The 27,887-nt window shown below is 41.6% G+C and overlaps 3 protein-coding genes and 2 long non-coding RNA genes across 5 annotated transcripts; 3 read left to right on the plus strand and 2 right to left on the minus strand.

Annotated features, from left to right (window-relative positions):
• Nucleotides 1–1,468: 1,468 nt before the first annotated feature.
• LOC112270817 lies at nt 1,469–6,122 on the minus strand. Its single transcript, XR_002963232.1, has 2 exons — nt 3,253–6,122; nt 1,469–3,136 (listed from the first exon to the last, which is right to left on the minus strand). It is a non-coding gene; the product is annotated as an uncharacterized LOC112270817 (long non-coding RNA).
• Nucleotides 6,123–6,760: 638 nt separating this feature from the next.
• Nucleotides 6,761–7,730, plus strand: LOC100826034 (PRA1 family protein F3). The gene has a single exon (XM_003568715.4). It carries the CDS (start codon nt 6,762–6,764, stop codon nt 7,533–7,535), a length of 774 nt encoding a protein of 257 aa, XP_003568763.2. The 5' UTR covers nt 6,761; the 3' UTR covers nt 7,536–7,730.
• A 10,038-nt stretch (nt 7,731–17,768) lies between these two features.
• On the plus strand, nt 17,769–23,693 carry LOC100826346 (thioredoxin-like 2, chloroplastic). The gene is made up of 4 exons (XM_003568716.4): nt 17,769–18,165; nt 20,035–20,223; nt 22,791–22,955; nt 23,272–23,693. Exons 1-4 carry the CDS (start codon nt 18,001–18,003, stop codon nt 23,398–23,400), a joined length of 648 nt encoding a protein of 215 aa, XP_003568764.1. The 5' UTR covers nt 17,769–18,000; the 3' UTR covers nt 23,401–23,693.
• Nucleotides 23,694–25,149: 1,456 nt separating this feature from the next.
• LOC100839995 (polygalacturonase) lies at nt 25,150–27,125 on the minus strand. The gene is made up of 6 exons (XM_003566398.3): nt 26,955–27,125; nt 26,713–26,844; nt 26,453–26,623; nt 26,237–26,257; nt 25,635–26,150; nt 25,150–25,547 (listed from the first exon to the last, which is right to left on the minus strand). The coding sequence occupies exons 1-6, from the start codon at nt 27,072–27,074 to the stop codon at nt 25,311–25,313; spliced, it is 1,197 nt and encodes a 398-aa protein (XP_003566446.2). The 5' UTR covers nt 27,075–27,125; the 3' UTR covers nt 25,150–25,310.
• Nucleotides 25,367–27,343, plus strand: LOC112270780. Its single transcript, XR_002963112.1, has 4 exons — nt 25,367–25,450; nt 26,475–26,612; nt 26,745–26,873; nt 26,985–27,343. It is a non-coding gene; the product is annotated as an uncharacterized LOC112270780 (long non-coding RNA).
• The last annotated feature ends 544 nt before the right edge of the window (nt 27,344–27,887 follow it).

Genomic DNA, 27,887 nt, shown 5'->3' on the forward strand with positions numbered 1-27,887 from the left:
ACTATGTACCCAAAGACATGTCAAACTATGAACAAGAGAGCAATGGATGCATCTATTTGCCATACAACATATTTTAGTTTCTTCGACACATCAGCTAATGGATAAGTACATAAGTATGCAGCATCATGATGGCATTATGACCTGACCTACAGTGCTTTAGATTAGAATGTGCTCTTGACAGTAGTTCATCCACAGTGCTTATTCCAAGCAATGATGTGACCAGAGACCCGAAATCAAACGGACGTGCCATTAAAGTGACTCAATCACTCGTTTAAAGGGCACTCACTATGATTACAAACAGCCTGATGCTCTGAGGCTCTCCTCTTCGCCGATTGCATCTTGCATGCTCAGTTGAAACTTTGCATCAAAGATATGATTAGCCAGAGTGGTCAAACTAACACCCATGGTTAGGTCTAAAGAAGATTGGTTTTTCTATTGCAAGGCACCAGGTGATACAATCATTAGCCTTTTGAAACAAAAATATCCAATGATACAAAAAAAAATTATTCATCTGCACATGATCGCTTTGCTGTAGGGTGCCTTAGAGGGATTGCTGGGATAACCTAGCTGTAATCCAGTTAGCACGCACCAGATTAAGCATGTTAATCTGGATTAGTAGATGCATCTTGAAATATCAATCACAACTTGTTCCCCCTCATGCCGTATGACATCTATGCTATTATGTGCATATATCAGGGAAAAACATGTAGTCCGTTGTTGTTCCTTATGTATATCCCTCATGTCCTATGACATAGATGCTATAATGTGCATATATCAGGGAAAAACATGTAGTTCGTTGTTGTTCCTTATGTACATAATAAAGGCACCACAATATTTGACTGCGAAAGTCGACATATATAGATGATATTAAACGTACTCAAAGTTGATGTGAACATGCAATCAATAAGGCATCCACCACAGTTCTGTTCAGTTACTGTTCTAATTAGTCGGAACTATTCATCTACAATTGGCCTTGTGTCGAAAGAGATCATCATGGAGGTGTTTTTCTTGAGTTTATCCTGTTAATATACAAGAGGAGGAGCAGAGGTCGGCATGCAACTTTGGGTAGCAGCCGTCACAGGTCAACAGGGCACAGGTGAGGTCCCTCCCATAGTGGCCTTGAGCAAAAGTGTATTCCTAGTTTCCCACAGTTCACGAGGGCACATCGATATGCCCCGGAGAGACACAGATACTATTGGGTTTGAATAGCAGTACTGCTTAAGTGTGAGCACAAAATTTAAAACAAAACAGGGAGGCAGAATGGGCCTTATTGGTGGATCCAGGCCAGAAGGAAATGTAGCTACCCAACTTAACTGTACTTCCTGCAGAACTGCAACATGTGCAAACGCAGATGCAGGCTTGACCGTTTCTTTGTACTGTATTGTATATATGTTAGATATGAGTATTCATGCAAATATTATAAACAATAGTTATGTTTTTCAAAATAGAACAATAGTCATGCTCAATGTATTAAAGGGATGCTTTGATTGCAGTGTTATTCTTATACAGTTTCCCTGTAGTTAATAGCAGCGTTAACCTTGTACAGTTTCCCTGTAGTACGTAAATACTCCAAGTATACAAGCGTAAATAAGCACGGACGTAAATCAGTATGAAAGGGAAAGCAGAACTTCCGACGACAAAGTACGAGCTAAATCGTAGAAGAGCATTGCTCAACAGAGCCTCTGACCTTATTGTGCAATATAAGGTAAGTATCAACTTGCTGATTCAACAACCAAAAAAGACGCCAAGTGGGTTCCCAATTTTTTTTTATGAAAAACTGCACTGAATGATTGATGAAGTAACTGCCTGTCCTGCCAAATCATGCAAGCAATTTATGCCAGATAAATTATGCAAAAATTTAAAACCCAGATTGTAAAGCAGTTATGAAACACCCAGGTCTGAAGATGAGCCCTTGGTCACCCACAGTGGAGAAGGCCCTCGTATGCATAGCACCTCACCTAAAACTTTCGTCCATGGTTTGTTCAACAAGATTAACCCGATGCATTGTGTTTAGACCCAACAAGCCTTATATGCTAGCAGAAATCGCACTAAAATCTAAACCTACCACCACAACTCCACTTGAGCCACCACTTCAATGGGCTGGGTGTTACAGGTGTGCTTGAGCTCAAGTCTACGCAACCAAGATTTTGTCTAGGTTTTGCTTGTCATTATTTCGCTATTGGCAAAGGTGAATGGACAAGCTGAAAAAATTGGCAATGACCAGGGCAGGTGAGATACCTTTGATAGTGATCAAAATTGGCAACAATCCAAAAAATAGGTAAGGCACATTTTGGGCAAAAACCGAACATATCCTACATTTTATGATCAACGTCATAAAAATGCTAATCTTAGAATTGATTTCTAACAAGCTTCACATTATATTGCATACGGTATATGCGTAGCTTCACCTTTTTATCTTTTTAGAAGATTAATACTACCGGGCATACTGAGTTTTCATTTGGAAAATCAGCACCCTCTAATCTTGCTCCCAGTGCAACTACCAGTACTTAAGACTCCTCAAAGAAGATAGTCTCGACTTGCTGTGACTCTGGTTAGTACGAGCCAAAAGCTGGAAATGACTGTTGTAAATAGATCTGATTCGTCAATGATTTTATTGTTTCAGAATTCCTGCTTGAATAAGAGAGGGAACATATATCAGTCATCATTAATACTCATATCATACTGCAAATGAAAAAGATAATTTGGGAATACTGTGGGTCAGCAGAACTATTTGATGATCGATTCCATATAATGAGGCACTGCCGACTTCAGGGAAACAGTTAACATGTCTATACTCAAGTAATGACTATTAATGATGAACTTCAAATAGTCTCAATGCAAGAACATAACCCAACTAAAACACAGGTCCAATTATTGGATCTAACTATTGATGGTCCCTCTACTGCCACAGGTGCATGCTGCATCTTCTTCGCAAAAAAAAAAAGGTGCATGCTGCATCTTACAGAAAGGGCACGTTTTTTTTTAGAATCAGAAAAGGCATGTTGATCATTACATAAATCAACATTAGCTCATGGTGTAGTTTGAGAGAATATCTTATGGCATCTCTTGCTTGCAGGCCACCAACCAATCATGTTCAGAGGTCCACCAGAATACCTAGTAGGCCAGTACTTGCAACCTGCCAGGTTGCATTCATCTTTGAATTGGCAAATGACTTTAGAAGACAACCAATCACCAGAAACGATTTTACAAAGAAAAGAGAACCTACATAAAAATATCAAACATAAATCAAACCTGCCAGGTTGCATTTATCAATGGCATGGACAATGTGGTTAGAGGCTTGCTGGTCATCATCATCTTTGCGAACATCCGAACATGCATCCCCTGAACCTTTTTGTTCCTCTCTCTGGTATTTCTTCACATGCCAGAAACAATTATTCAGAAGTAAGAAAGTAAAGTTGTCATGGCATTGTGCTTGTAAAGCCAGAATCTTATGGCTTCAGAAGTTGGATGTAGAATCACATCCAAGAAATGCGTCTTCAGATATGGTCTATGGAGTACTTTCATGCCCCTTTGAGATAAGAGAAAATCTTACGGTTTCATTTGTTCTGCTCCTCAATCTACAAAAGTAATTTGTTTTGGACAAAAGTATTGTTTTTACCTCGTGCTCTTTCTGAGGTTATTTTTCTGTTTGGCTGAGAGCATAGTCAGAAAAACTTAACCCAGGGCCAGGACAGGCTGCAGAGAACCGACCGAAACTCGCCATTCCAAGGCATGGTACATACATGTGCAGTTAATGTGATCTCTGAATCCCTACCATGAAATTGCCTTGGTATGAACAGCCAAACAAGAAATTAATCTGGCAGAAATAAAAGTTGGGATGTTACAGAGAAGTCACCCAGGGGCTTACTGTCTAGCACCATGGATTGTGCACTGGCTCGCGTGGGTTCAAACCTCGGCTCTACCTTAATTAAACATTGATGTCTAGTTCCTCCTAGACATGACTCATTCTTTTAAGAGTTTGGATGTTACCGATATGCAACCTTCCAGATGACAGCAAAATGTTGAACAACCTAGAATATATATTATCAATACTGCTTTCATGTTTACCGATTTCGAACTTTCCATAGGTAATATCCATTTACAACCCTTCATTATATTTTCCATAGGTAATATCCATTTCAGAACGGATGGTTGTTCTGTTCAACTGGAGGATGCAGCACTGGAGGATCTAGCCATTTGGGCAAATTACACATCAACAAATTTTGCTATGTAGGCATCCGAGTTAGCAGTAGAAAAGAAAAACAGTCCCTAACATAATGAGTAACAGATTGACAAGATAGCATGATTACAGATCTTTCTCCAAACTCAATATCAAGATCACAAAATAGACAGCTTACAATCGAACAGTTTGAGTAATGTGCATCAGAGCATACCTACTACTGGCTAGGAAGCTACAAAATGCAATGCACCCACGCCTTATTTCAATAGTAGATCATGGTGGCATGCATTGCCGTCAATCTGAAAATATGACACTAGGAATTGACGCAAATAAATGGAGGCATAGAACATGAAACTTACAAATTACATGAAGCAAGATATCTGTTCGTTAGTAATGTAAGAGGTGAATATTTGTTAATAGTGGCAAATGAGAATTGTTTAGTTGTTCTGAAGATATAGGGTCTGCTTAAGTGATAAGTTTGCAACATTTCTTTTCATTGGGCTAGTTTTCACTCTTTTTTCTCATGGCCGGTACCATTTTTTGGTGCTGATGATTGGATCGAACTGTGTGGGCTTCTTGTCATGGGCTTTGCATGGCTCGAATGATTGGATTAAAAAATTCAGATCCTGATGATTAGTTCAAAATATGTTGGTTTCCTACTTGGCCCAACCAGAGGTAGCTCGCTTAGGTTTTCGGTTTCCTGTGAAGAAAGACTCTGTCAACCCCTTCACTCCTTCCCTGAGCAAACTGAGGTCCATGGACAAATGAATATGGCCTCATCAAGAAGGCATTGCATACATATGAGTGCCTACACACAGCCACACTCGCCCCTTTCTGCCCTCTCCATCTCCTACCCCCTTCCTCCAGCAACTCGATGATCAGAGAGATCTTGTAATTATCTGAGCAATGGAGGCATTCTGGAAAATCCTGCTTCAGGTACATCCTCAAATAGGACCCCATAGTTCACCTTCCTGGACACTAGCCCCTTGTTCGATTCGACATCCCTGGTGACAACACCGGCGGTTGCCTGATGGCCAGCGGTGGGCTCATTGACTGAATCCAGTGCCAGCACCTTAATCCATGGCGCCAGGTCCACTAGAAAATGATGAGTATGATCACATCGTCGAATATCCCCTTTCCTCCAACCCACAAATATGCTTGCCCTGTTGCCCATCACCTGGTCAATGGCCCTCACCGTGCCGGTGGTTGGCGGGCCATTGGGCTCGACTTGATGCCCTTGGTGGTCGGGATTCTCAAACTAGAGCGACAGGAACTTCAGCATTTCCTGACAGGGGATTAAAGGAGCTCAGAATGGTACAAACCCTGTGTCCCTGTCCTCCAAGGGGCACTGAGTGGTCGTCGTAGTGGCCACGCAACTGCGGCGTGCGGGTCTAGGCGCCCTTCTCTGAGCTGGGAGCCGGTCTAGGAGAAGGTAGAGGCAGCAACCCTGGTCGCCGGCGGTGGCCTAGAGGGGCTCCCCGAACCACCACTTTGGGCCATGGGGGGGCATGGTCGAGGGGACCCCGGAGACGGGATGGGTAAATTAAGTTGCCGTGCTGCAGCACAGTTGCTGCGATCATGCGATGGAGCAACAGTTGGGGAAGGTGACGCTGGGGAATACGGGGACGAGACCCACGGAAGCGGAGGCGTCGCCGGTGATGAGGGAGGCGGTGCTGCGGTGGAGGCTGGGGCTTGGGTTTGAGGTGGTGGCTCGGCCGCCGGAGGCTACGAGGTGGTGCGCGGTCCTAGTGGGTGGTCAGCTGGAGGAGGTGGTGATGGCGTCGAGGAAGAGGCGGCGGTCGACGGCGCGGAGGTGGGGGATGGCAGGCGAGGCCGTCAGTCGTCATTGGGGATTTTGGGAGGTTGAGCAGAGTCGCAGGGGAACTTTATTTTATTTTACGGAGTGTACTTTATTTTGTGAACTGCGAAATTTGAGGTTAGTCTATGTTATCGGGAAACAATTTTTCGAAAACTCTAAATGCTATGCCGTACCTGCTGTTAGCCTGTTACCGCCGAACGATCGACAGACGGGACCGTTGTCCGATCTGATTGCTTGCTAGCGGTTTGATTTGGGCAGCGGGAGAGATTCGCGGGCTCCTGCTCCATTCATGATTCAACCTACCAAATGATTTTTTTACGCCGCTTATTTTAATAGGACAGAAGTATATATATGATAGTTATTCGTAAAATCATTAAAATAGAATAAATGCAACGGCGGTGCAAATATTATTAAGTAGGTGTGGTCCTAAAAGTATTAGAACGTATATTTGTGTCCTATTTTTTTGTTAAATTGATCATGAATTCATGACAGGTCATAATGTGGCTCCAGACAGTCTCACCCGTCTACATGGTGCGCATGTTTCCGAACCACCTTAAGACCTGAGATGATCAATTTAAAAAAAAGTTTGGATCCAAATATGGGGTTCTATAATTTTAAAACTAACTTGTGATCTCTTCAATAAATATTAGCCCCGCGAATGCATTTTACTTCCTATCAACTGCAAGCAAGTCACGCTCCCCAAGCCTCCACGTCCAATATTTTTTTTCGGAAAAGAAAAAACCCCAACCTCTACGGCAATCGATGCACACAGCAATATCCCTGCTCAATTCTGCGTTTTCCTCTCATCTCCTTTGCCGCCCGTGTTCTAGACTCCCACTTCTTCACGTCAAGTTTGTTTCACCCCACGTCTCACCCCCACCGGCCACCGCGTCCTTTACTTCCTCCTCGACAGCGCCGGCCACCGCACCGTCCGCCTCCCCTCTCCAGCCAGCCATGTCCAAGTACGGCACCATCCCCTCCTCCTCCTCCTCCGAGCCCCCGCCCACCGCAGGCTCCTCCCCGCTCGACTTCATCTCCCGCGCCAAGGCCCTGGGCGCCTCGGCTCTATCGACGCGCCGGCCCTGGCGCGAGCTCGCGGACCCGGGGGCCCTGGCCGTGCCCCGGGGGCTCGGGGACGCCTACGCCCGCGCCCGCGCCAACCTCGCGCACTTCTCCATGAACTACGCCATCGTCGTCCTGGCCGTCGTCTTCGTCTCCCTGCTCTGGCACCCCTGGTCCCTCGTCGTCTTCCTCGCCTGCATGGTCGCCTGGCTCTTCCTCTACTTCCTCCGCGACGTCCCGCTCCAGGTCTCCGCGGGCCGCGCCGTAATCGGGGACGGCGTCGTGCTCGCGGCCCTCTCGGGGATCACGCTCGTCCTGCTCCTGCTCACCGGCGCCACCGCCAACATCCTCGGCTCGCTGCTCGTCGGGGTCGTGCTCGTCCTTGTGCACGCCCTGCTGCACCGCCCCGCCGACAGCATCGACGAGGAGGCTGGACGGTGGTACACGCCCGTCCCGCCGCCGCCGCCGTACTAGTCTGATCTGATCCAATTGTGAGCTGCTCGTTGTCTCTTCTTGTAGATCTCTTCAATTGTTCCCTGGTTTGTGAATTGTGTTCCGTCGTTAATTCCTTGTGGAATTTCATCTGTTCGTTCTTGATCCATTTCTGCGCTTGTTACTAACTAAACAATAATGTGGGGAATTTATGTTATTGTTACGTTTTGTATCTTACAACTGGCTGATATCAGACATTTTCGCTGAAACTGCAAATTATGGCCAGTACTTCGGGTGTGCCGTAGATGAATTAGGAACAAGCTAGCGATCAGTTTGGAGTCAAATTTGGCCGGTGCATTGTTTTCTCAAGGGGAAAACAAGTGATATTCTAGTAAAATGCTGGCTTAGAAATAGAATGCGTATTGAAGAAGGAAGTGCATGGTCAAACCAGAGAGATTGCCTTGTGATCAGGATGTGGTCAGAAATCGACGTTCCCATGAGACGGAGACGTTGATGCGACCATCTGACTTGCTTGCACCAATCACTTTGTTAATTAGTCTTTGAGCAATAGCAGAAGTACAACTATGCTTATCCACTTAGACCATCCAGAACCTCCTGAATTTCAATTTTCTAACGGGGATTGGTAATCTTGGACGGTACTCCCTCGGTTTCTTATGGAATTTCTAGCTCTGTGCTAAGTCAAAGACAATTAAAATTTAAGCAAATGTATCTATAAATGTTGTCAAACTTTGAGAAACTTAGCAAAAAAATAGAACGACGTCGTACAAAAAGAAACCGAGAGAGTATGATTTTTTTTTAGAATAAAGGAACTCAGCTCCCGATTTCATTAACGAAATCAGCAGTTCAACAGGTGTTAACTAGGAGTTCAGCATGCGAAAAGTAAAAACCAAAACAATGCTGGGCAGCATACAACTGCTAAACTCCAGCAAAACGGCATATTACAGGCCAAACGACATAGACTACAGAAATGTCTTGATGTACTATAAGCAGCTGCATCATCAGTCTGTAGTCCTCGTCGTCGTCGCCCGCCATTCAGAGGACGCCCGCATAACTTCTAATGCTTTATGCGAGAGTTTGGAAGCTCCAATCTTAAACCTCTCACGACCAACATCCTTTTGAAGAACAGCCCAAAATTGTATCCAATGACAAACAGAAAAGATAATATTAGTAGGTTCCTTAAGCTCTATTCCTTGAAAACAAGATAAATTGCGGCTTTTCCAAATACTCCAGCACAAAGAGGCCACGCTCACAGATACATATGTGCGCTGCCGCCCTTTGAATTGCAGTATCCAGATGTTAATAAGATCATCCATCGATTCAGGGGCCTTGTTGATCCCAAAGGAACAACAGATCACATTCCAGCAGAATTTCGCCACCGAACAGGAAAAGAATAAGCGATCAACACTTTCTTGATCACCACAAAATTCACATTTAGTTGGTCCATCCCAACCTCGTTTAGCTAAGTTGTCCCTTGTTAATATGTTGTTTCTGCACATTAACCACAAGAAGACCTTAACTTTTAAAGGGATCCTATTTTTCCACAACTGTACATATGGGATAGCAACCTGTTTATCTTTCAGCATTCTATATAAAGATCCTACTGAAAATTGACCAGACTTAGTCAATTTCCAAAAACACCTATCCTCTTCCTCTGTCAGCTAAACATGCTGCCATAGGTCTAGCACTTGATTCCACATGTCCAACGTTTACTCCTGGAAAGATCTTCGGAAGCTGATACACTTCCATCTAGAACTCACTACCTCAGCTACTGACACATACTGCTTATTAATTATTCCATATAATCTAGAAAATTTATCACAAAGAGCTCGGTCTCCTATCCAGTGTTCCTCTCAAAAATATGTTCGTTCCCCATTACCTATTATTTTTCTACAACAGTTAATAAAAATGGGTTTAACTTGCATCAACCCTTGCCCTGTTCACATGTGTAAAGTATTTGTTTCTTCGGGTATTTAGCTCTAATCATATCCTGCCAAACACCCTCTTCATTCTCTAATTTCCATAACCATTTGCATAGAAGACAAATATTCTTAATATCTAAATCAGTTACTCCTAAACCACCTTGATCTCTAGGTTGACGTATTTCTTGCCAATTAACCAAACGATATTTCTTTACCTCTTGATCTTCCTGCCACAATAAACGAGCTCAAAAGAAATCTAATCTTTTTTTTAACCCCTTTAGGAATTCTAAACAGAGAAATCATATGGCTAGGAGCATTACTTAACTCAGCCTCTACTAAAGTCAGTCTCCCCCACAAGGACAAAATCTTTCCTTGCCAGCAACAGAGTTTACCTTCTACCTTATCTTCTATTACTTTCCAATCACTATTACCGAGTCTCTTATCCTTAATTGGAATCCCTAGATATCTAAAAGGAAATGTCCCTTTCTGACATGTAAAAATCAACGAATGCTCATCATGTTTCTCAGCTGCTGTCCCAAAACAGTACACTTCACTTTTGTGAAAGTTAATTTTCAGCCCTGTTAAATGCTCAAAAATACACAGTATAAATTTTAAGTTTCTAGCACTAATGAGATCCTCCTCAAGACAGAAAATAGTGTCGTCGGCATATTGTTAAATAATCATTCCATCATCTAGCAAATTGGAAGCCAACCCTTTAATAAGTCCCAATTCTTGTGCTCTTTTAACAAGAACCGCAAGAGTATCAGCAGCAATATTGAACAAAATAGGGGATAAGGGGTCTCCTTGTCTTAAGCCCTTCTTAGTTTTGAAATAAGGTCCTATGATGTCATTGGCCATGACAACTACATGGCCATCACTAACTGTACTCATCACCCAGTCTATATACTTCGAAGGGAAGCCCTTCATTCTAAGAACATTAAACATAAACGACCAATTTATTTTATCGTATGCCTTTTCGAAATCAACCTTAAACAGCACCCCAGGTTTTTTCTTTCTATGCAGGTCATCTAAGCACTCATGAAGTAGCACCACATTATCCAGGATATATCTACCTTTGATAAATGTTGATTGAATCTCATCTACCACCTTGTCAGCTACCAAGGCAGTTTTATTATGCACACATTTAGTGAAGATTTTAAAAAGGACATTGGATAGGCAAATGGGCCTATACATTTGAATTTTATTTGCATCTTGCCCTTTCGAAAGTAAGGTAATGATCCCATAGTTAAATCTAGAAATATCTAATACTCCTGAACTAAAATCTTTAAACAGTAACAAAAGATCATGACAGACCAAAGGCCCAAATTTTTGATAAAATTCAATGGGAAAGCCATCTGGCCCACTAGCCTTATTGTGTGCCATTGAGAATACAACATGTTTAATTTCCTCCAAGTAAAGTCTCTACTAAGTAACTCTCTATCCAAATCAGTTAGAACACACTCTACTTCCCGGGAAAGTGAAATAGGAAGTAAATCTACGGGTCCAAAAAGCTCCTTATAAAATTTTGTGGCATAAAGCAAAATCTCTCTATCCCCTTGAATTATCCCCTCCTCCTAATGTAACCGGAAAATTTTCGTTTTCCTTTTCCTACCACTAGCTTTTGCCATGAAATAGGAGGTATTATTGTCACCTTGTAGTCAATCTACTTCCTTAGCCCTTTGCATCCAGTTAATTTCATCCTCTCTTATCACTAATTGATAATCTTGGAGAGATAGACCATTGTCTTCACTCCTTCTATCTATTTCCTCTATTTTATCACTAATGATCTTTTTATTCTTCCTAAAGTAAGACTCATAGTTAAAATTCCACCCCTTTAGCACTTGCCTAGACTTTCTCAACTTCTGTTGTACAATATTAGCATAAGCATCCCCCACATATACTCCTTGCCAAACTTTAGCTACCACTTCAAACAGATCTACTCTGGTAAACCAGCTTAGTTCAAACCTGAAAGGTCTATTTACCTTAGGAATTATTTGACCATCATTTAAAACTAAGGGGGCGTGGTCAGATACACTTCTGACCAAAGATTTAACAGTAACCAAAGGCAATTTCCTCTCCCAATCGATGCTAACTAGGATCCTATCCAGCTGTTGCAGGAGAGGATCTCTTTGATTATTCCACCAAGTAAATCTAGCACCAGCTATTTCTAACTCTTTTAAACACCAATGTTCAATAACAACTTTAAATAAAAAGGACCACTTAGAAGATCTACTCTTCTTATTCCTCTCACAATTCTTTCCGACAATATTGAAATCTCCCCCTATCACCACAGGGGCATCATTAACATTTAAGACCTTAACTAGTTCTACTAAAAATCTCCTCTTATCTCTAGCATGGGCTGCCCCATATAAATTGATAAGATTCCATTTAAAACCAGATTCCTTATCCATAACAAACATTCTAGTAAAGAAATCCCCTTTATCTATGTCCCCCACCTCATACTTATCTTCATCGATGCCCATTAGGAGACCACCAGAACCTCCAACAGAAGGAGCCCAATACCAAATAAATTTTCTTCTACCAGTAATACTATTTAACCAAGATCAAAAAAGGATTCTTTCTTAGTTTCCTGGAGGCAAATAAAGTCTAGTTTGAAGGAGTATGATTTAGCACGGGGCATAGATAGACCAAGGTATAAGCGTTAATAGGTGTGTAAAGCAGTTTTATTACAAAAGGAGAAAAATCTGGTTTTGAAGAACTATGGAAACTAAAAGTTCCGAGCAAGGTAAAAAATCCTTTACTAGCGAGCTCTACATGTAGTTGTCGCGCTGAAGATGATCCTAACTAATAGAGAATTAGACACGCAGTGGGCAGTGCCCGATATGCACTCTTTGGAGCGGATGGGGCATTGGCCACTCGTATCTCAGTGCGAAAAGACAATGTTTCTTACTCCCTCCGACCCATATTATTTGCCCCAGATTTAGTACAAAGTTGTGCTAAATCAACGACAAGTAATATGGGTAGGAGGGAGTATTTTGGAGAAGCTTGAGCTGACAAACATTGTCAACTATGCTTGACCTGACTGGTCATATTATGCTTCACGGACATCAAACTCCATGAACTGGTATATTTGGTGGACTAGGAGACAATTAATACATGGTGAAAAATAATGCCTCCAACGTCTTGTTGGACAATGTTGGTATTGTCTCTCACTTACAATTTCATGTGAGCCTATAAGAGCCAAGTCGACAGTCAATAAGTTTGATGGTCAAAACCGTCATCGAGGTACATTAAACTTAATGTGGATTTTTGTTTTTCATATGGGGCTTCCTGGCGGCAAGATGCAGATTTCTTTCATTTGTAGCTTTGGTCTTGGCAAAAGCCTAGCTGATAAGAACCAGCTTGGCCCTAGCAAGAATTATGGGCTGTGATTTTAACTGGGCGGGTGGATTCCGCTTCCACATAAGTGATCAACACTTGTGCGGGAGCACTCAAGTGACAAGAAACCGTGGCGACAAATTGTTGATAGCTTTGGTGGATGAGGAAACAACGAACACATGATGAAAAAAAATCCATCCATCCTATTGCTAGGAATCGTCGGTCTTAGCTTTCACTTCGAAATTCATGGGAGCCTATAAGATCCAAGGCGGCAGGCAACTAGTTTGATGATCAAAACCGGCACCAAGTCACATGGAGGATTATTAGGGAGCTACATGGGCTGTCCTCCCTTGCAATAAAAGGAAGCTTCAACAACCCTTGTGCATGACATGAAACAATTTAGAGCCAACTGGCGAGATGTTTGCTGAATACATGCATGCTCTTGCTGAGACAATCGGCCAGATATAATTAATTCAAACACATTCCAAAGGCGGAGATTGTAGAGGCACATTAATTAGCTTGATTGCAACTAGTAAGTGGCTTCGCAATTAATGGCGTATATACGCCTACCAATTTTTGTCGTGGTTTAGTTCAAATTTGAACTAAAACAACGACAAAAATTTAGAAACGGATGGAGTACATGGTTCAACCAATCATCGGATCAGATGGCTCAAGCCTAATATTGTCAAAATGTACTTAAAAAAATACTTGAAACTTTGTTTTCAAATTGTGCGATAGAGCTATCATTTGATTGAACTATTCCCTCCGACCCTCGATGTTCAACGAAAATATCAAAGGCTAAAATCTGACTAGAAATACAATGCAACCGTAAACTTTTGTTGACCAGTTGAGGAAAACTTTTGTGTAACATCCCAAAATTTCCTATTTTGGAATGTTAAATAAAAATAATTATTTTAATTAAACTTGTTGTGTTGAAAATCTTTTTGATGGAATTTGTTTGATTTTCTGAAGGAGTTCACATTTCTAGACCCTGTTTAAACTTTTTCACACCATGTTTGTGATTTGAACCAACGAGTGGATTAAGATGACTATCCAAAAATATACAACATGGTTGTGAGATATATATACAAGTTCAAATTATTTCTATTTGATCCATTTGCATTTTATGCCACTGTCTGAAATTTTGGAACTCAACAACTCTTGTTTGCATTTCTTGGCTATATTAAGGAATCGTAAAATCTCAAATTTCCTGTTTGGACGACGACTAAAGCATATATCATGCTCATGATCAGTCTTGGTCATCATTTGAATTTCTGAATCATTATAAATGCTTTCCAACATTTATGTAAATGATTAAGAGAGGGAATAATATGACTTCCCAATTATATGGTTAGAAAATATCTTTAATGTTTCCTCTCTGTTTGACTGATTCTCATTTTGATATTTCATTTCCAATTGGAAATGATCAAATAAAAGAGAAAGAGGGTAACATGACATCCTCATGTGCAAATGATTTTCCAACATTTATTCAATCATTGAGACTGGGAATGACATGACTTTCCCAAGTATATAGTTGGAAACATTTGTTATGGTTTAAAAAATGCCTGATTTGGTGTTAGAATTTTATTTCGGAATTTATTGGACAATTGTAATATTATAAGACTTTTATGGGGTTTAATCAAAAGTTATTTTATTATAAAAGTATTTACGAAACAATATTTTGGGTGGAAACTATATTTCCTAAGCCCACAATGATTATTTTGATTTTCTGGAATTTTTTGGAGTTCATATGGTGTGTATAAAGCCATTTTTGAATTTCTGTGATTTTATTGGAATTAGAAAAGGCTATAAAAGCCTAAACCTATCCCTGGGCCGAAGCCCATCTCCCCTAGCCAGCCCGGCCGGCCTCCCCTCCCTCTCTCTATTTCCTTCGGGCCAGCCCAGCCTCTTTCCCTGGCGGACCAGCCCACCTCAGCTTTCTCTTTTCGTTTTGGGCCACACCCTCCCCTCTGGCCCAACTCCCCAACGCCCCAGCCCAGCCGAGGCTTCGTCTTCCTCCTATGTTCGTTCCAGAGCACGCAGAAACAGCCATGACTGTCGCCAGTTGATCTCCTTCCGATTCCCTTCGTATGCACTAATACTCTTGAATGAAATTAAAAAGTGCAAATTAATCGTCATGTCTCCATGAACCGTTTCAGGCAACAATTATCCCGTTTCCCCTCTTCTTCTCCCAATTCCACCCACGCGCACCACCGACCGTCGGCATCCACCCTTCGATCTACACTCTCAGACTATAAAAGCCTTTCACGAGCTCGTCTCTTTGAGCCTTTTCCATTCCTCCATCATACTGCAAAAGAAATTTTCGTCTCTTATCCTCCGTAGAGCCCGGTGCCATGACCGTCTTTCCCCGCCGGTCACCGTCACCATTGTTGACGGTGAGATCACCCCGAAGCTCGTGTTCTTAATTAATTTCACCGGTACACCCCTGTGACCTCCTCCTACCTCCTAGACAAGGTCTTGAGAACAATAGAAGTCGTTGGCCGCGCCTCCCCGACGATCGACGCCGAGGCCACTCCGTGCACTGCTCACCGCCATTTGGAGACGCCCCGAAGACCTCCATGGACGTCATCTACTTCCTCGCGGCCTCCTACACCTTCCGCATCTTCCTCAAGCCCTGCGACAACTTCGTTGCCAAGTTTGCCGTCACCCGTCAAACTCCGGCAAGGAAGTCCCACCGGAGGAGTTTGCCTTGGACCTCGCCTTGGACTCGTGGATTCTCTGGGACCTCCAACATCATATCATCGATGCCTTCGTCTTATACCTTGCTGCCAGCCAGACCGCTCCTCGCCGTTAAGCATCCTACCGTGGCAGCAACATTCAGCAGTAAACTTTTTTGATTAGCCACCTTTAGAAGCTCACATCTTCTGTTCTGTATATCCGATTAATGCTACTCTTATTGTATCGCAAAGAATAGATCACACTCTATAATCCAGTTCGCTTTGTTCATATTGTCCTGTTCATCTACACGAGTGAATCATCAGTTGAACTTTGTATTTGCACATTCACATTGATTAACATACTTCCAGAGCCTATAACCGTGGATCCGTATGTTCTTTGTAGATGATTCTTGCTGTGTTGGAAAGAGTAGATTAAACTCTCCAGTTTAGATCACTTTAGACATCATTTATCATTCAACTTCATGACTCCATCGTCAACAGAAAATTGTATTCTGTTTAAGCTATCTATTCAATCACTTCACATCCGTTTGAACTCTAATCTCTTCCTAGCCTTCAGTTTTGGACTTAGGTTTTGCATTAAACTATTAGTACTATGTTATGGTAATGTTATTATGTCGTTCATGTTTTTGCATATCGTTCTCTTATTTGGATTTATTTGGAGTTATCAAACATGTTGTTTATTATCGTTCTTCTGTTCTTCACGTTAGATTATACGGAGTGCGATCATTAAGAGTATTGTGAAGAACAGAATTACAAGGACATTAATCAGGCAAGTTGCTTTGACCATATTTATCCCATTATTTTGCTATGCATGTTTTACTTATTTTCGTAGAAATGCATGTGTAGGAAAATGCTATATGTTTTATATCCTAGTAGAAAACCATAGGTTCCATACCATTAATCCTTGTAGCCATGTTTTATATCTTTATAATGTCTATATACTTAGCAATGCTTATATATAAAGGTTACGGGGTTTTTTTTTCAATAAAATTGTTTTATGATATTATGAGCCCAATATGGGGCACTATTAATGTGCAAACTATTTCCAAAATAAAAATTCAAAATGTTTTCCTCTGAGCAGAGTGGTATGATAAGAGCCAGTGATTGGTGTCTACAAGGGCAGCAACCAGTGATTGGCTCTGCGGATGCTCAGGAATTTGGAGGGGACCGCCGCCCAGGAACAAAGAGAATCTTCTAAGTTTCGGTCCAAGAAGCTTCCAACTGTACAACCACATGCTATATGGGATCTGACTTAGTTTAGTACATGGATGAGAACTCGTGCGTTGGCATTGGCCATAGGAGAGTGGTTGCGGGCGTGCTAGCATTATGTACGAGGGACTCCATGGAAAGACTTCGGCACAATCTTTACCTGTTGCGCACGCTTGTCGTTAGGCAACACTTTGGACTGTTATGTCATGTGGGTAAAGTGTACAACCTCTGCAGAGTTTGATCTAATCGATTAGCCGTGCTTCCGATCACGAGAAATTTGAGCAATTGAAGATTGAAGCTGATGGAGAATCTCCTTTGTTTTAAAAATGTTTTCAAAAACTTAGGCATGTCGACTTTATCCACTGATTGGTTATGAAGTTAGTATTGCCTATGGAAAATTAAGCATGCTGACTCTATCCAGTGATTGGCTATGGAGTTAGTTTAGCTCGTATTTGGGACATGGTGGATTCCACGTGAGAAAACTATTTTGATTTGAAAAATATTTGAGCAATAAAGGAGCTTTGAAAAAAAAAAGTTTATGAAACAAAATGGGCTTTATGCAAAACAACCCTCAACCTTTCCTTTGACATATATATATATATATGTTATAACTTCTTGGTAACTTGCGAGTACATTTCACGTACTCACCTGCTACATATCAGTGCAGATAAGAAGTGAGTACGATAGAATCACGGGGCCTACACTCAACAAGGCCTGTGATGTTGATGGAGCCCAAGTTTTGCATCTCTCTGATGATTTTACTGTCACGTGAGCCAGCAACTCTGTTGCGTAAGTTTGTAAGTAAACTCTGGATCTACCGTTTGAATAATAAATTTTTACATATATTTGTTACTGTTTGTGCTAGCTATGACCCAGGAATAAACCCAGAGATTCGAACCTTACCGGGTCCGGGTCGTTACATTTTGGCTGTTCCCTTTATTTTTCGTTTTCTAGGCAGGCTGTTCCCAGTTCGAAATTTCGAACGGTGCCAGCCATGAGAGCTATCCATCGTTCTCGCCCGACTGAGCAATCGCTGCCCGCGTAGACCCCACCCCATTTCCTTTGGGCTTTGGCTGCCCCCAAAATCTCCCCATCCACGCGAAAAAGCAATCCGCCACCATCTCCACCACACGGCCACAATCCCACCACGGAAGGAGGCGGTGGAGACGGCACGAGCCGACGAGTTTACTCGAGCCCAGCCTCCTCCCGGCCTCGGAGGCTCCCGGCCCCGGCGCCGCATACACCGGTGCTTGCGGCGGCGGCCTAGCGGTGCTCGCCGGAGTTGTTGGCCTGGCCCAGACCCTTAGCGGCGCAGAGCACATGGCCGAGGCCATCCTCCACCACCTCCCCCGCGGCTTCTTCCCCTCCACCGCCGCCTCCGCGTCCCCGTCGTCCCAGTGGGTCCTCTCACCCGCCCCGCGCGCCGAGCTGCGGCAGACGCGCTTGGCGGCCGCCGCCCCGCCCGGGCAGCCTCGCCGGCTCAAGGTGCGTGTGTTCTCCTGTCTCCCGTGGCTTCCGCTGAGAAGATTTTCGCTCTGTTGGGGCGGGGGAGTACCGAGGCTCATGTAGGGTTTTAGAATTGGTAGGGTTCTGAAGGGCGTCTGCTAGCTTCAGAGTTTACATTCTAGGCTACAGAATGGAGAGCGTGTAAAATGTTGTCTGTTACAATGAAACATTAGTTAGAACATGATCATTTTAGTGAGGTAAGCGGTCTGACATTGGTAATTTAAGGAGATTTCAAAAGAAAACATAGGTAATTTAAGGATGGGAAGTAAACCCAGCGAAGCATGTAATGTAAGCTTAGTGGATATTCACATTCTTTTTGAAAAATATTGAATTATTGGAAACACTTTTTTAGATGAAAGGAGCCTCACTCCTGGTTTCATTTAAGGAAATCGCAAATGTCGACTACCAACATTCTACCAAGTCTACTTTAAACCTACAGTAGCAAACAAACTCTACTTATTACAGGCAATACTTCCACTACAAGTTTCTATTCATCCAACTCCAATTTGTTTTGTCATCGGCTTCCACCCATATCTTGCATGCAATACTTCAACAGCGATGTGCGAAAGTCTGTGAGCTGCCAGCTTCAGTTCTCCTTTGCTAACGCCCTTTTGAAGCCATCCCAATATATATGAGCCAATGACATATTGAAAAAATAATGTTAATAGGATCTCTAATCTGTTTCTCTTCAAAATAAGAAGAATTCCTACCTTTCCAAATGCTCCAGCAAACAACCTCTGAACCACAAGCACTTAAATATACGGCGAATGGGGGTGGGGTCTAGCCTCAAGTTTGATGCATGATGGGTTCCAACACACCAAAACTTAATTTCCAAATTCTTCGCGGTAACTGAAAATCCATCATGCATAAAAAAATTAAAGCCTCAAGTTTTCAGTTACGGCTAAGGATCTTCTGTTATATAGAAAGGGCAAACCAAATCGGCTTGATTTTCTAAAATCATAATCCGAATTAGGGTGAATGACATGGATGGCTGAGAGAGAAGAGAAATTAGGTAGTGGGAGGCGGCAGTTTAGATATAGAAGATTTGCTGAATCAGATGCATGTGCAATCCTTAGATTAATTATTTAATTTGTGGTGTGTTGGAATGTGTCTAATTTACATGGTTCAAAAAAGCATCGCTTAAGCGGGCAAAAGCTCTGATCGGTGGGAAAACACCTCGCTTAGGCCCTAAGCGCCTAATTAAGCGGTGATAAGGCCCATTAGCAAAATTCTCTTCTGCAGGGGCGGCTTCTCTCTCTCCCGCCTGATTCCCACCAAGGATCCCTCCAATTTCTCCAATTCCCCTTCATTTCCTTCAAGGACCCGCCAATTTCTCCTGGGCGAACAACAAAATCCCGCCAATTTCTCCAATTCCCCTTGATTTTCTCCAAGGATCCCGCCAATTTTTCCTGGGCGAGCAACATAGTCCATCCAAATTCTCCAATTCCCCTTGGTTTCCTCCAAGAATCCTGCCTATTTATCAAAAAACAGAGTCCGTACGGAACGCTTAAGCTCCGCTTAAGCTTCAATTCCACTTAACGCTTAGCGCTTTTTTGAACCATTCTAATTTATGTCATTTACAAAGTATACCGAATTGCTTGATTTGGCTGATATGAATGACATTTATGATTAACATTCCCGCACCTCTCCACTAGGTCCCAATATTGGAAGTTGTTAAATTATCAAACTTCAAAATTTGTTACTTCATCCTTGGTTTAGTTTCTTGAGGATCTGCTGAAACTAGAAAGGCTTCTTGAATTTACATGCCTGTGACATGGATAGGATTCCTGCTCAATTCATGGTGCTGAGTTTTTGATGGTTTTGAACTTTTCGTTGTTCTTGTGCCAGGCCCATGCAGTGGTGGGTTCAGAAACTGGTGAGCAACCAAAATGGTGGGAAAAGAATGCTGGTGCGAATATGATTGACATACACTCCACGCAGGAGTTCTTGGATGCACTAAGGGATGCAGGTGACAGGCTTGTTATTGTGGAGTTTTATGGAACTTGGTGTGGTTCTTGCCGCGCACTCTTCCCTCGGGTATTTGCCATTAATCCTTCCTGATATGTATATGACTATGTTCCGTCTTAATTTTCTCTTGCCTTGAATACCTTTTCTTGCTAATTTGTTTCTCACCTGGGTAGTTATGAATTTACGCAGTTATGGTGATACATGACATTTAGAAGCTATTGTGCTTGTTTACTATGCTTTCTTGCTCTTGCTCAAGTTACGCAACTACCTTGTAGTGTGAAGCATTTTTCTTTTGCACCTATAAAGTGTAGATGTGTAATGACATTTCTTCCAATGCTCGGATGCTAGCTCTAAGGAAGTACTCTCTCCAGTTTCCATCTCAAAATGTGAGGCCTTTAGTTTTTGCTATCTTGGTCCAAAATATATGGCTTCCATGTGGAACTGATGCCATCTTCTCTCATTGAAAATATTTAACTCCCCAGTGTCTTGAACGTTTACAAGTAAACACACGTACTGATATCATTCTCTCATTCCCAACACATTAACATCATGGATGCTATTGTCATTACTATTTATCTTTGTTACATTACCTTCTTACTCCCTGTGCTTGATCTAAGTAAGTCACAAAAAGATAAAATAATTGATGAGATCTTAATAGATTTCTGATGAGTTGTGGGATTCTGATTTTACTGTTCTGTGAACGGAAGATAAACGAGCGATAGATAGCCAAATCGTTGAATACTTGAAGGCATTGAAGATATTCAGAGGATATGAACATATACTGATTCTGAGAAATCTAAAAAGGTCTGCAATATTTTGAAGAACTTTCCTTGAGTTTTCTGTTTGCAATAAGTTTTTAGATGACCATGACCTTCAATCTCCGGAGATACTGAAATAAGACCAAAAGAAATATTTGAATCATTGTTTATTGCTATGCTAAAACACCTTACTCGATAGAAATAACTAGGAGTAATCAATATGCCTTTCCTCAATCGTCAAGGTTGTGGTTTGTAGTCTTTCTGTAAGCATAAAGTATCACTAATGAACAGAAGAATAACCAGATAGGATGTGTATGGTTCATAAAAAGCACACATCTATGGTTTGAGGATTCAATCAATGTGCATCTGTATTGTAAACTGTGTTTGTAATGGTCATGCTGTGCATAGTTTTAGATCAGTTACACCCAGCTTGAAAAGGGGCGGCATAAGGCAGTCACCTAGTGCTGGGCGGAAGCTTGCCGCCGTGCTTTGTCCCTGGGCAGTGGTCTGGGCTTTCCTCTGGAAAGGAATCAAGTGGCTGGGCACCATCGTTGCTGGGACTGCTTGCTATGGCTGCTGGTTGATGGAGGTATTTAACTATGGTCAGCCTAAAGAACACCCATATAGGATGCAGTACAAATGGACCAGTTGAGCTGGGATATCTCAGCTGTCCATCACTAACTTCTCCCCCTTTTCCTTCTATTACTTACTTCTCCCTTGGCATTTTCTGCTCACCATTGCTTTCTAGGGTAGCCCCTAGAGTTTGTTTAAGCCTTGGTGACACCAGTTGAGATAGTGACACGGGAAGGGTTGCATACATAAAATATTATGAATTTGATTGTTGTACTTTAGGTATTTTTGGGAAGTTTGTGATTGAGAACTTCTGCGGGGGAAACCTTAGCTCCAGCTGTGGAGCATAACTTTTCTTTTCCTGAAAGAAAAGGAGTGCTACCGGTTTATAGGTGGAACAGAAAAGATTTCACTTCAAGGTTGTTGAGTAACTTGAGAATAAGGGCAAGAACCTACAGTAGTACTACACAAGCAGCATACCTGTCGTTACAGCTCAACTAACAAGTTATAATTGCTTCCTGACATCAGCCAATCATCTTACTAAGTGAAAGCTAGTTCCTTTGCTGACGTCCATCCTGGATCATGTCGACTTCCTACCTGGTCATGGCTGACTGTGAGTTACTGAAAATTCTGTGGTTCTATTCCTCCTAGAGATTCCACCAAGTGAAATGATAACTCAATTAGAGTCCTGCGTTGTTTGGGCAGAGATCTTTTCGGTCCTTCCCACCATTGTCCAGCTTTCAAGGTTCACATCTATTTTGAGAAATATCATGGAACCATCAAAGTACCAAACAAGCTCAGAAACTTCTTTTGCCAAAACTGCTACTTAAGTCACAGTTAAGTGAGATGTAGGTTGCTGTTTCTGGATTCTGGTCAATTGCAGAGAGGGCTAATTTAGTAAAGCATAATTTGCATTTAACAACCGTTATATGAGCAGGCCACTTTAAGGTAAAATTAGTGTTCTCTAATTAAAATCATGCTGCCTATTCATTAGTCGTTATCATCTCGTTTCTTTGACCACAGGGACTCTCTTATTTATGATTGTACTAAGAAGAACTACTATACGCTTTAGTTGTTTTATCATGACGTATGTAGAGCATTTGAGGTTTTGTTTGTGGGCGATCACTTGTTAGAAACTCTATAACTAGGCAGATGATGACTAGTGGATTGTCTGATCTCATTCTTCCCACCATGTCCTCCTACTTGCTTTCCTTAAAACATAGTTGCATCTGATCTCTCTTACTATCTGGTGTTGTGAGGAATTACAAAAGGCTATTCTAAAGTAATGATATCTTGATCTCAATGCAGCTCTGCAGGACAGCTACGGACAATCCTAACATTGTGTTCTTAAAAGTAAATTTTGATGAAAACAAACCTATGTGTAAACGACTTAACGTGAAAGTCCTCCCTTTCTTCCATTTTTATCGTGGAGCGGATGGGCAACTGGAGGCTTTCTCATGTTCCTTAGCCAAAGTAAGCACACATCACCCATTCATAGATCAACTCTGTCTCACCGTTTTAAAATAAGTAACCTCCAGTCATATAACTCATAATGTATTAGGTTGTCCAAACTCCAGATGCATAAACTTGTTTAGAGAGGCTTCTTTTGTGAATATTTATTATTTTTCTGTTCAGTCATGGATTTCACTGTTTAGTTGTTCAACAATGGATTCAGATGTTTTTACCATTCATTTGGGACCTTTTGTAGGTCGGCACATAGAAATTTAAGTTTTCCTTTGTAACGTTCAAGTTCAGTGTCAGCTTGTCAAATTGGGGTTCTCGTGTGCAGTTTCAGAAGCTGAAGGATGCAATTGCTGTTCACAACACGGATCGCTGCAGCATTGGTCCACCTGTCGGAGTTGGGAATGTGCTTGATAGCTCGAGCCCTCAGGAGAAACCTGCAGAAGCTACTACCTAGTTCCCCGTAGAAATCATCCGTTTCTATATCTGCGCATTTTTTTTCTGCCCCACTGTAAACAGCTCAGGAGAATATCCAGTTTTCCTGGATAGAGGGCATCAGATGCTGTGAGGAATGAGGATTACTGTTTTACTTTCAAAGGAAAATGTGTATTATAGTGTGTCAAACTGTTCCGTGTGCTGACAGAAGAATTATAGGGCTGTATATCATTTTAGGGGGGGAGAAGTCAACACTGGAACACAATCCTGGGACTGTTTCTAAAATCAATCCCAGCCGTTTGGTTTTTCGAATCTTATGCCATTGCACATTGTTGAGTACTCCCTCCGTTTCATAATTCTTGTCTCAACTTTGCCTAAAAATGGATGTATCTATTCCTAATAAATGTCTATTCATAATAAACGTCTAGATACATGTAATATTTCGACAAGAATTATGGAACGGAGGGAGTAGGTTTCTCTGGGTGCAAGGGGCCTCACCTTGCTGGAAAAGAAAAATTCCATGCAACGGGTCCTCACTTCTAAAAGGTTTAATTTAATATCAAAAGAACAGTTTGGAGGTACTATCCCATAAGGATGCTGCTATTCACTTGCATGATTTTTATGAAATTTGTGATATGCTGAATTTGATGCGGTAGAGCTTAAATTGTTCTCTTTCTCTTTGCGTGGTTGAGCTAAGCAATGGCTTTTGTCTTTGCCACGGTAGCATACACTATTGGAGTTCTTGCAAAGAAGCCTTTATTAATAATTACTACCCACATCTTAAATTTTTGCAAATAAGGAACAATAGACTGAGATTTCAAGAAAATTGTTCCATTTTGTTCTTGTGTGGAGATAAAGAATGGTTCTTTCTTTGCTTAATTTTGTTAACATGAAGCTAGGGTTTCATTTTCACATATTTCCCATGGTCATATAATTTATTAGGCATTTTCCTAGATTTTTGAATTTGGTAAAAAAAACAAAGGGAAATAAATCCTTAATTACACTCCATTACAGAAATCATTAAACCAAAAATCCTAAACATACATCTAAGGGTTTACAAGTTTTCCACAACCATAACATGGAGCTTTGGACTAACCTATTTTCTCAAACAAAACCTAACGATAGAAATACTAATAAAAGGGATTAAAATCATTAACTACAAATCCTTCCAAACATGAAAATTCTCTAAATCATTTATATGAGCTAAACCAGCAATAATCACCATTTTATCATGTCCTTATGTATTTTCCAACTTTAAAATCCTTTTTGAAATGGGACTAATTCACTAATCCACAAATTAACAGATAGTACCATATTATTGTACTATAAATTCATAGCAGCCTAAATTGAATCATTCCCACTGGAATTTTATTTTACACAAATTTTTCTATGAATTTTAGTTTACAGAAATTCATAATATTTGCTCTTCTAGATCTTTTTCTATTTATTTCTAAATTCCTTATTTTTAATGACTAGAAAAGCACTTAATTCATTTAGAATAAAAAATTAGGCTTTCACATAAGATTTAAATCATCAATGCAATGATGAGCCAAGGGAAGGCGTTGGCAGGAGAAAGAGAGGAAAGTTCAGAGAGAAAGTTATCTTTGAGGTTGTGAGCAGTAGGAGCATAAATATTCATCACAAAGATTGGGGCCGAGGAGGCAAGAGAGTACATAGGAGGTGGAGGAAGGAGAAACTAAAGAAATAGAGTTGGGATTGATCGCAGTCAAGGATCCATTACATGAGTTAACTTGGACAATTTAAAGAAGCGTGTCAGAAGTTGTACCCCTTTCTTTTCTGCACATCTCCAACTCTATTCAACTAGGCATTTCTCTCTTTTCACCTCTGTACTGTCTATACATCTTTTTGTGATCTATACATATCCTATACATGCACTCAGCGAACCCATTACATATCCTATTCAGATTTGTCTCAATCGTTGAGATTGCATGATGGCTGTGGCATAACTGTTCCCAGTTTCTTCCACTTTGCGTTCTGGCAGGTACTCTTTGCATTACCACCGCCTCGTTTTAGAGTAAGCTTGACGTTGTGCAAGGCTATGCCGTGGCAAGGTGCAGCTCTACTGCAACTCAGTTTGATAGCCTCTCTTGAGGCACTTGTACCCCTGATGTTCTTAAACAACACATTGCTCACCTCCACTGCAGATTTCTGTGCAAATTACACTAAGTCATATCTATGCACATCAATGAATGGATAAAACTAATAAAATCAACCTGGCCATAGAGTCTTTTTTACCTGTTTCTTACATGGCGTAGCCGAGTCGCAGTAGTTCTGGTCGATAATGATTGGGTTCCATACGTTATCCATGATCATGTTCTGGAACACAATATTCTTTGCATAACCCCGCCCTCCCTGCCATGTCTTGATACGAGCTCCATTTGTCGTGCCATGTAGTCGCACCCCGTCGATGGTGATATTTGCAACTTGAGCTTCAGAGTTCTGGTCACCTAAGCTCCCAATGCTGATACCATGCCCTGGTCCACAAACTATGTTCTTAACATGTAGGTTCTTAGTTCCATCCTCGATTGACAAGCAGTCATCCCCAGTCCTGATCATGCAGTTTCTGACTTTCACACCCTTACTGTGGGCGATATGGATGCCATCAGTGTTGGGGCTACTGCTGGGTGCTGTGATTGACAGTCGGAATATCCTTACATCAGTGCAGCGCTCCACTGACATGTGGATTTGCTGGCTATTCAATAGTTTTAAATTATTTACTTTCAGATTTGTACAAGAGTAGAACGTCAAAGCCTGTAAATTCGAAAGAAAAATAGTCAGCTTGTTACGAAGAAAACAATGCTACTCCATTGAATATGAAGATTGGAAAGTCCACTCACTGTCGGGGATTGTCTGCAGGGCTGAAAATAAGAAGAAAAGAAAATTTCATATTAGAACGCGTCCAGATAAAAATATATGTGTTTTTTAGACATAGGATGTACTAATGGAAGCTGTAATAGTTAACCTTAAAGTTGAAACTTCAAAATGAAAGATTACATTTTTACAGTGCTTAGAGATACATTAATTATGCAAAAATTAGAAGTAAAAATACTTACGAGTTTTGAGTTTACTTTGCAGGAGTTCTGCCACCATAACTTGCCATTTCCATCAATGGTCCCAACACCAGTGACAGTAAGACCTCTCACAGCTTTGAACAAAATCCAGTGCCTAATGGTTGCCTCGATCCAGTATGATCTCTTTGGAGGAGCGACCAAGGTACCCTCTATCTGGAATTTGGCGGCACATCACATGAGATCTTTATTTAAAAAAAAAAGTTATTAAAAAAGATGCATGTCCTTGTTATCCATCTTCTCACCATGAAATTGATATTGGATTTGCATGGTCCAGAAAAGGTTACGTGCTTTGTGAGGTATTTCTTGCCCTTCGGAAGGAGCACAATGCTAGGATGAGAAGAGGAACAAGCTGCAGCCCACGCCTTTGCCAATCCCTACAATAAGGGGATGTGCAAACACTGTGGTCAGCATTCCATATCCATTTCAATTTCTAGTAAAATACAATTGTGCTCTATATTTTGAGATGTTGTTGCATAACACGTACCTTTGTATCGTCATGGTGTCCATCCCCAAGAGCCCCATATCTGAGCACGTCGAAGACACTGTTTGACTTCAGAGACCTGCCTCTATGATCAGCTCCATTTGTTAGAGAGACCACTTTCATGTCTCCCTTGGCAAGAACACAGCAGAAGAACAATACCACTAGAATGGATGCAGGGAAAATGAGCACATTGGAGGCCATTCTTCTTAGTATGTGCTGTTAGATGCAGGGATTGATGGATCAAGCGTTCCATCAGGAAGACTATTTATAGGTGCCAAGTTGGGTTGGAAATCTTTGGATTTTCTCTTCTCAGGTTGCTTCTGGTTGATTAACTAAGCTGGCATTGTTATTTGGGGTGTAGCAATTGAAGATTCTATTGGCATTGGAATTGAGATAAATGTGCTTGAAACATAGATTCTATTGGCGCTGGAGTGCTCCCAACGAACCCGTATTGGCTCTTGGCGATGGAGTACCAAAATTAAGGACACCTAAGATCACTCAATGTGAAAACAAATCCTCTGAAAATGCATGCATTTCTTCGGTGCTGCACTCTTCAGACCCAATAATCTTACAAGGTAACCTTTTACACCGGTAGATATACAACCCACAGGCTTGTGGAACCGATGAATCATTCTACACCTCATCTTTGCCAATGACAATTCTGCTGGGAGAAAAGGGTATGCATTTTCGCAAACAAAAAAGGAGAAAAGGGTATGCGAACGTGAATGTCAACCTTAATTTTCAGTTAGGTGTCTGAATATTACCGAACAGGGCTTTCAGTTATAGGATCTTAGCTGAGAAAGGAAACGCATGAGGACTTGATGGAGATTTCAAGCACGAAGAATCTGTGGAGTAAGGAGGTGAACAACCTTTGCTGAGACTTCCAAGTATGGGGAAGCTACGGAGAATATTTTGGCAGCCAGAAAGAATCAACTT

Source organism: Brachypodium distachyon, chromosome 2 (assembly GCF_000005505.3).
Source record: "Brachypodium distachyon strain Bd21 chromosome 2, Brachypodium_distachyon_v3.0, whole genome shotgun sequence".
NCBI lineage: Eukaryota > Viridiplantae > Streptophyta > Magnoliopsida > Poales > Poaceae > Brachypodium > Brachypodium distachyon.

What these genes read in the sequence shown, in the direction of transcription:
- LOC100826034 (XM_003568715.4), top strand. Translation starts at nt 6,762, where the DNA reads ATGCACACAGCAATATCCCTGCTCAATTCTGCGTTTTCCTCTCATCTC.
- LOC100826346 (XM_003568716.4), top strand. Translation starts at nt 18,001, where the DNA reads ATGGCCGAGGCCATCCTCCACCACCTCCCCCGCGGCTTCTTCCCCTCC. An exon ending in GGCAGCCTCGCCGGCTCAAG is followed by an intron (nt 18,166 to 20,034) that starts GTGCGTGTGTTC and finishes TTCTTGTGCCAG; the next exon opens with GCCCATGCAGTGGTGGGTTC. An exon ending in GCCGCGCACTCTTCCCTCGG is followed by an intron (nt 20,224 to 22,790) that starts GTATTTGCCATT and finishes ATCTCAATGCAG; the next exon opens with CTCTGCAGGACAGCTACGGA.
- LOC100839995 (XM_003566398.3), bottom strand. Translation starts at nt 27,074, where the DNA reads ATGAAAGTGGTCTCTCTAACAAATGGAGCTGATCATAGAGGCAGGTCT. An exon ending in GACACCATGACGATACAAAG is followed by an intron (nt 26,845 to 26,954) that starts GTACGTGTTATG and finishes CCCTTATTGTAG; the next exon opens with GGATTGGCAAAGGCGTGGGC. An exon ending in CTACGCCATGTAAGAAACAG is followed by an intron (nt 25,548 to 25,634) that starts GTAAAAAAGACT and finishes TAATTTGCACAG; the next exon opens with AAATCTGCAGTGGAGGTGAG.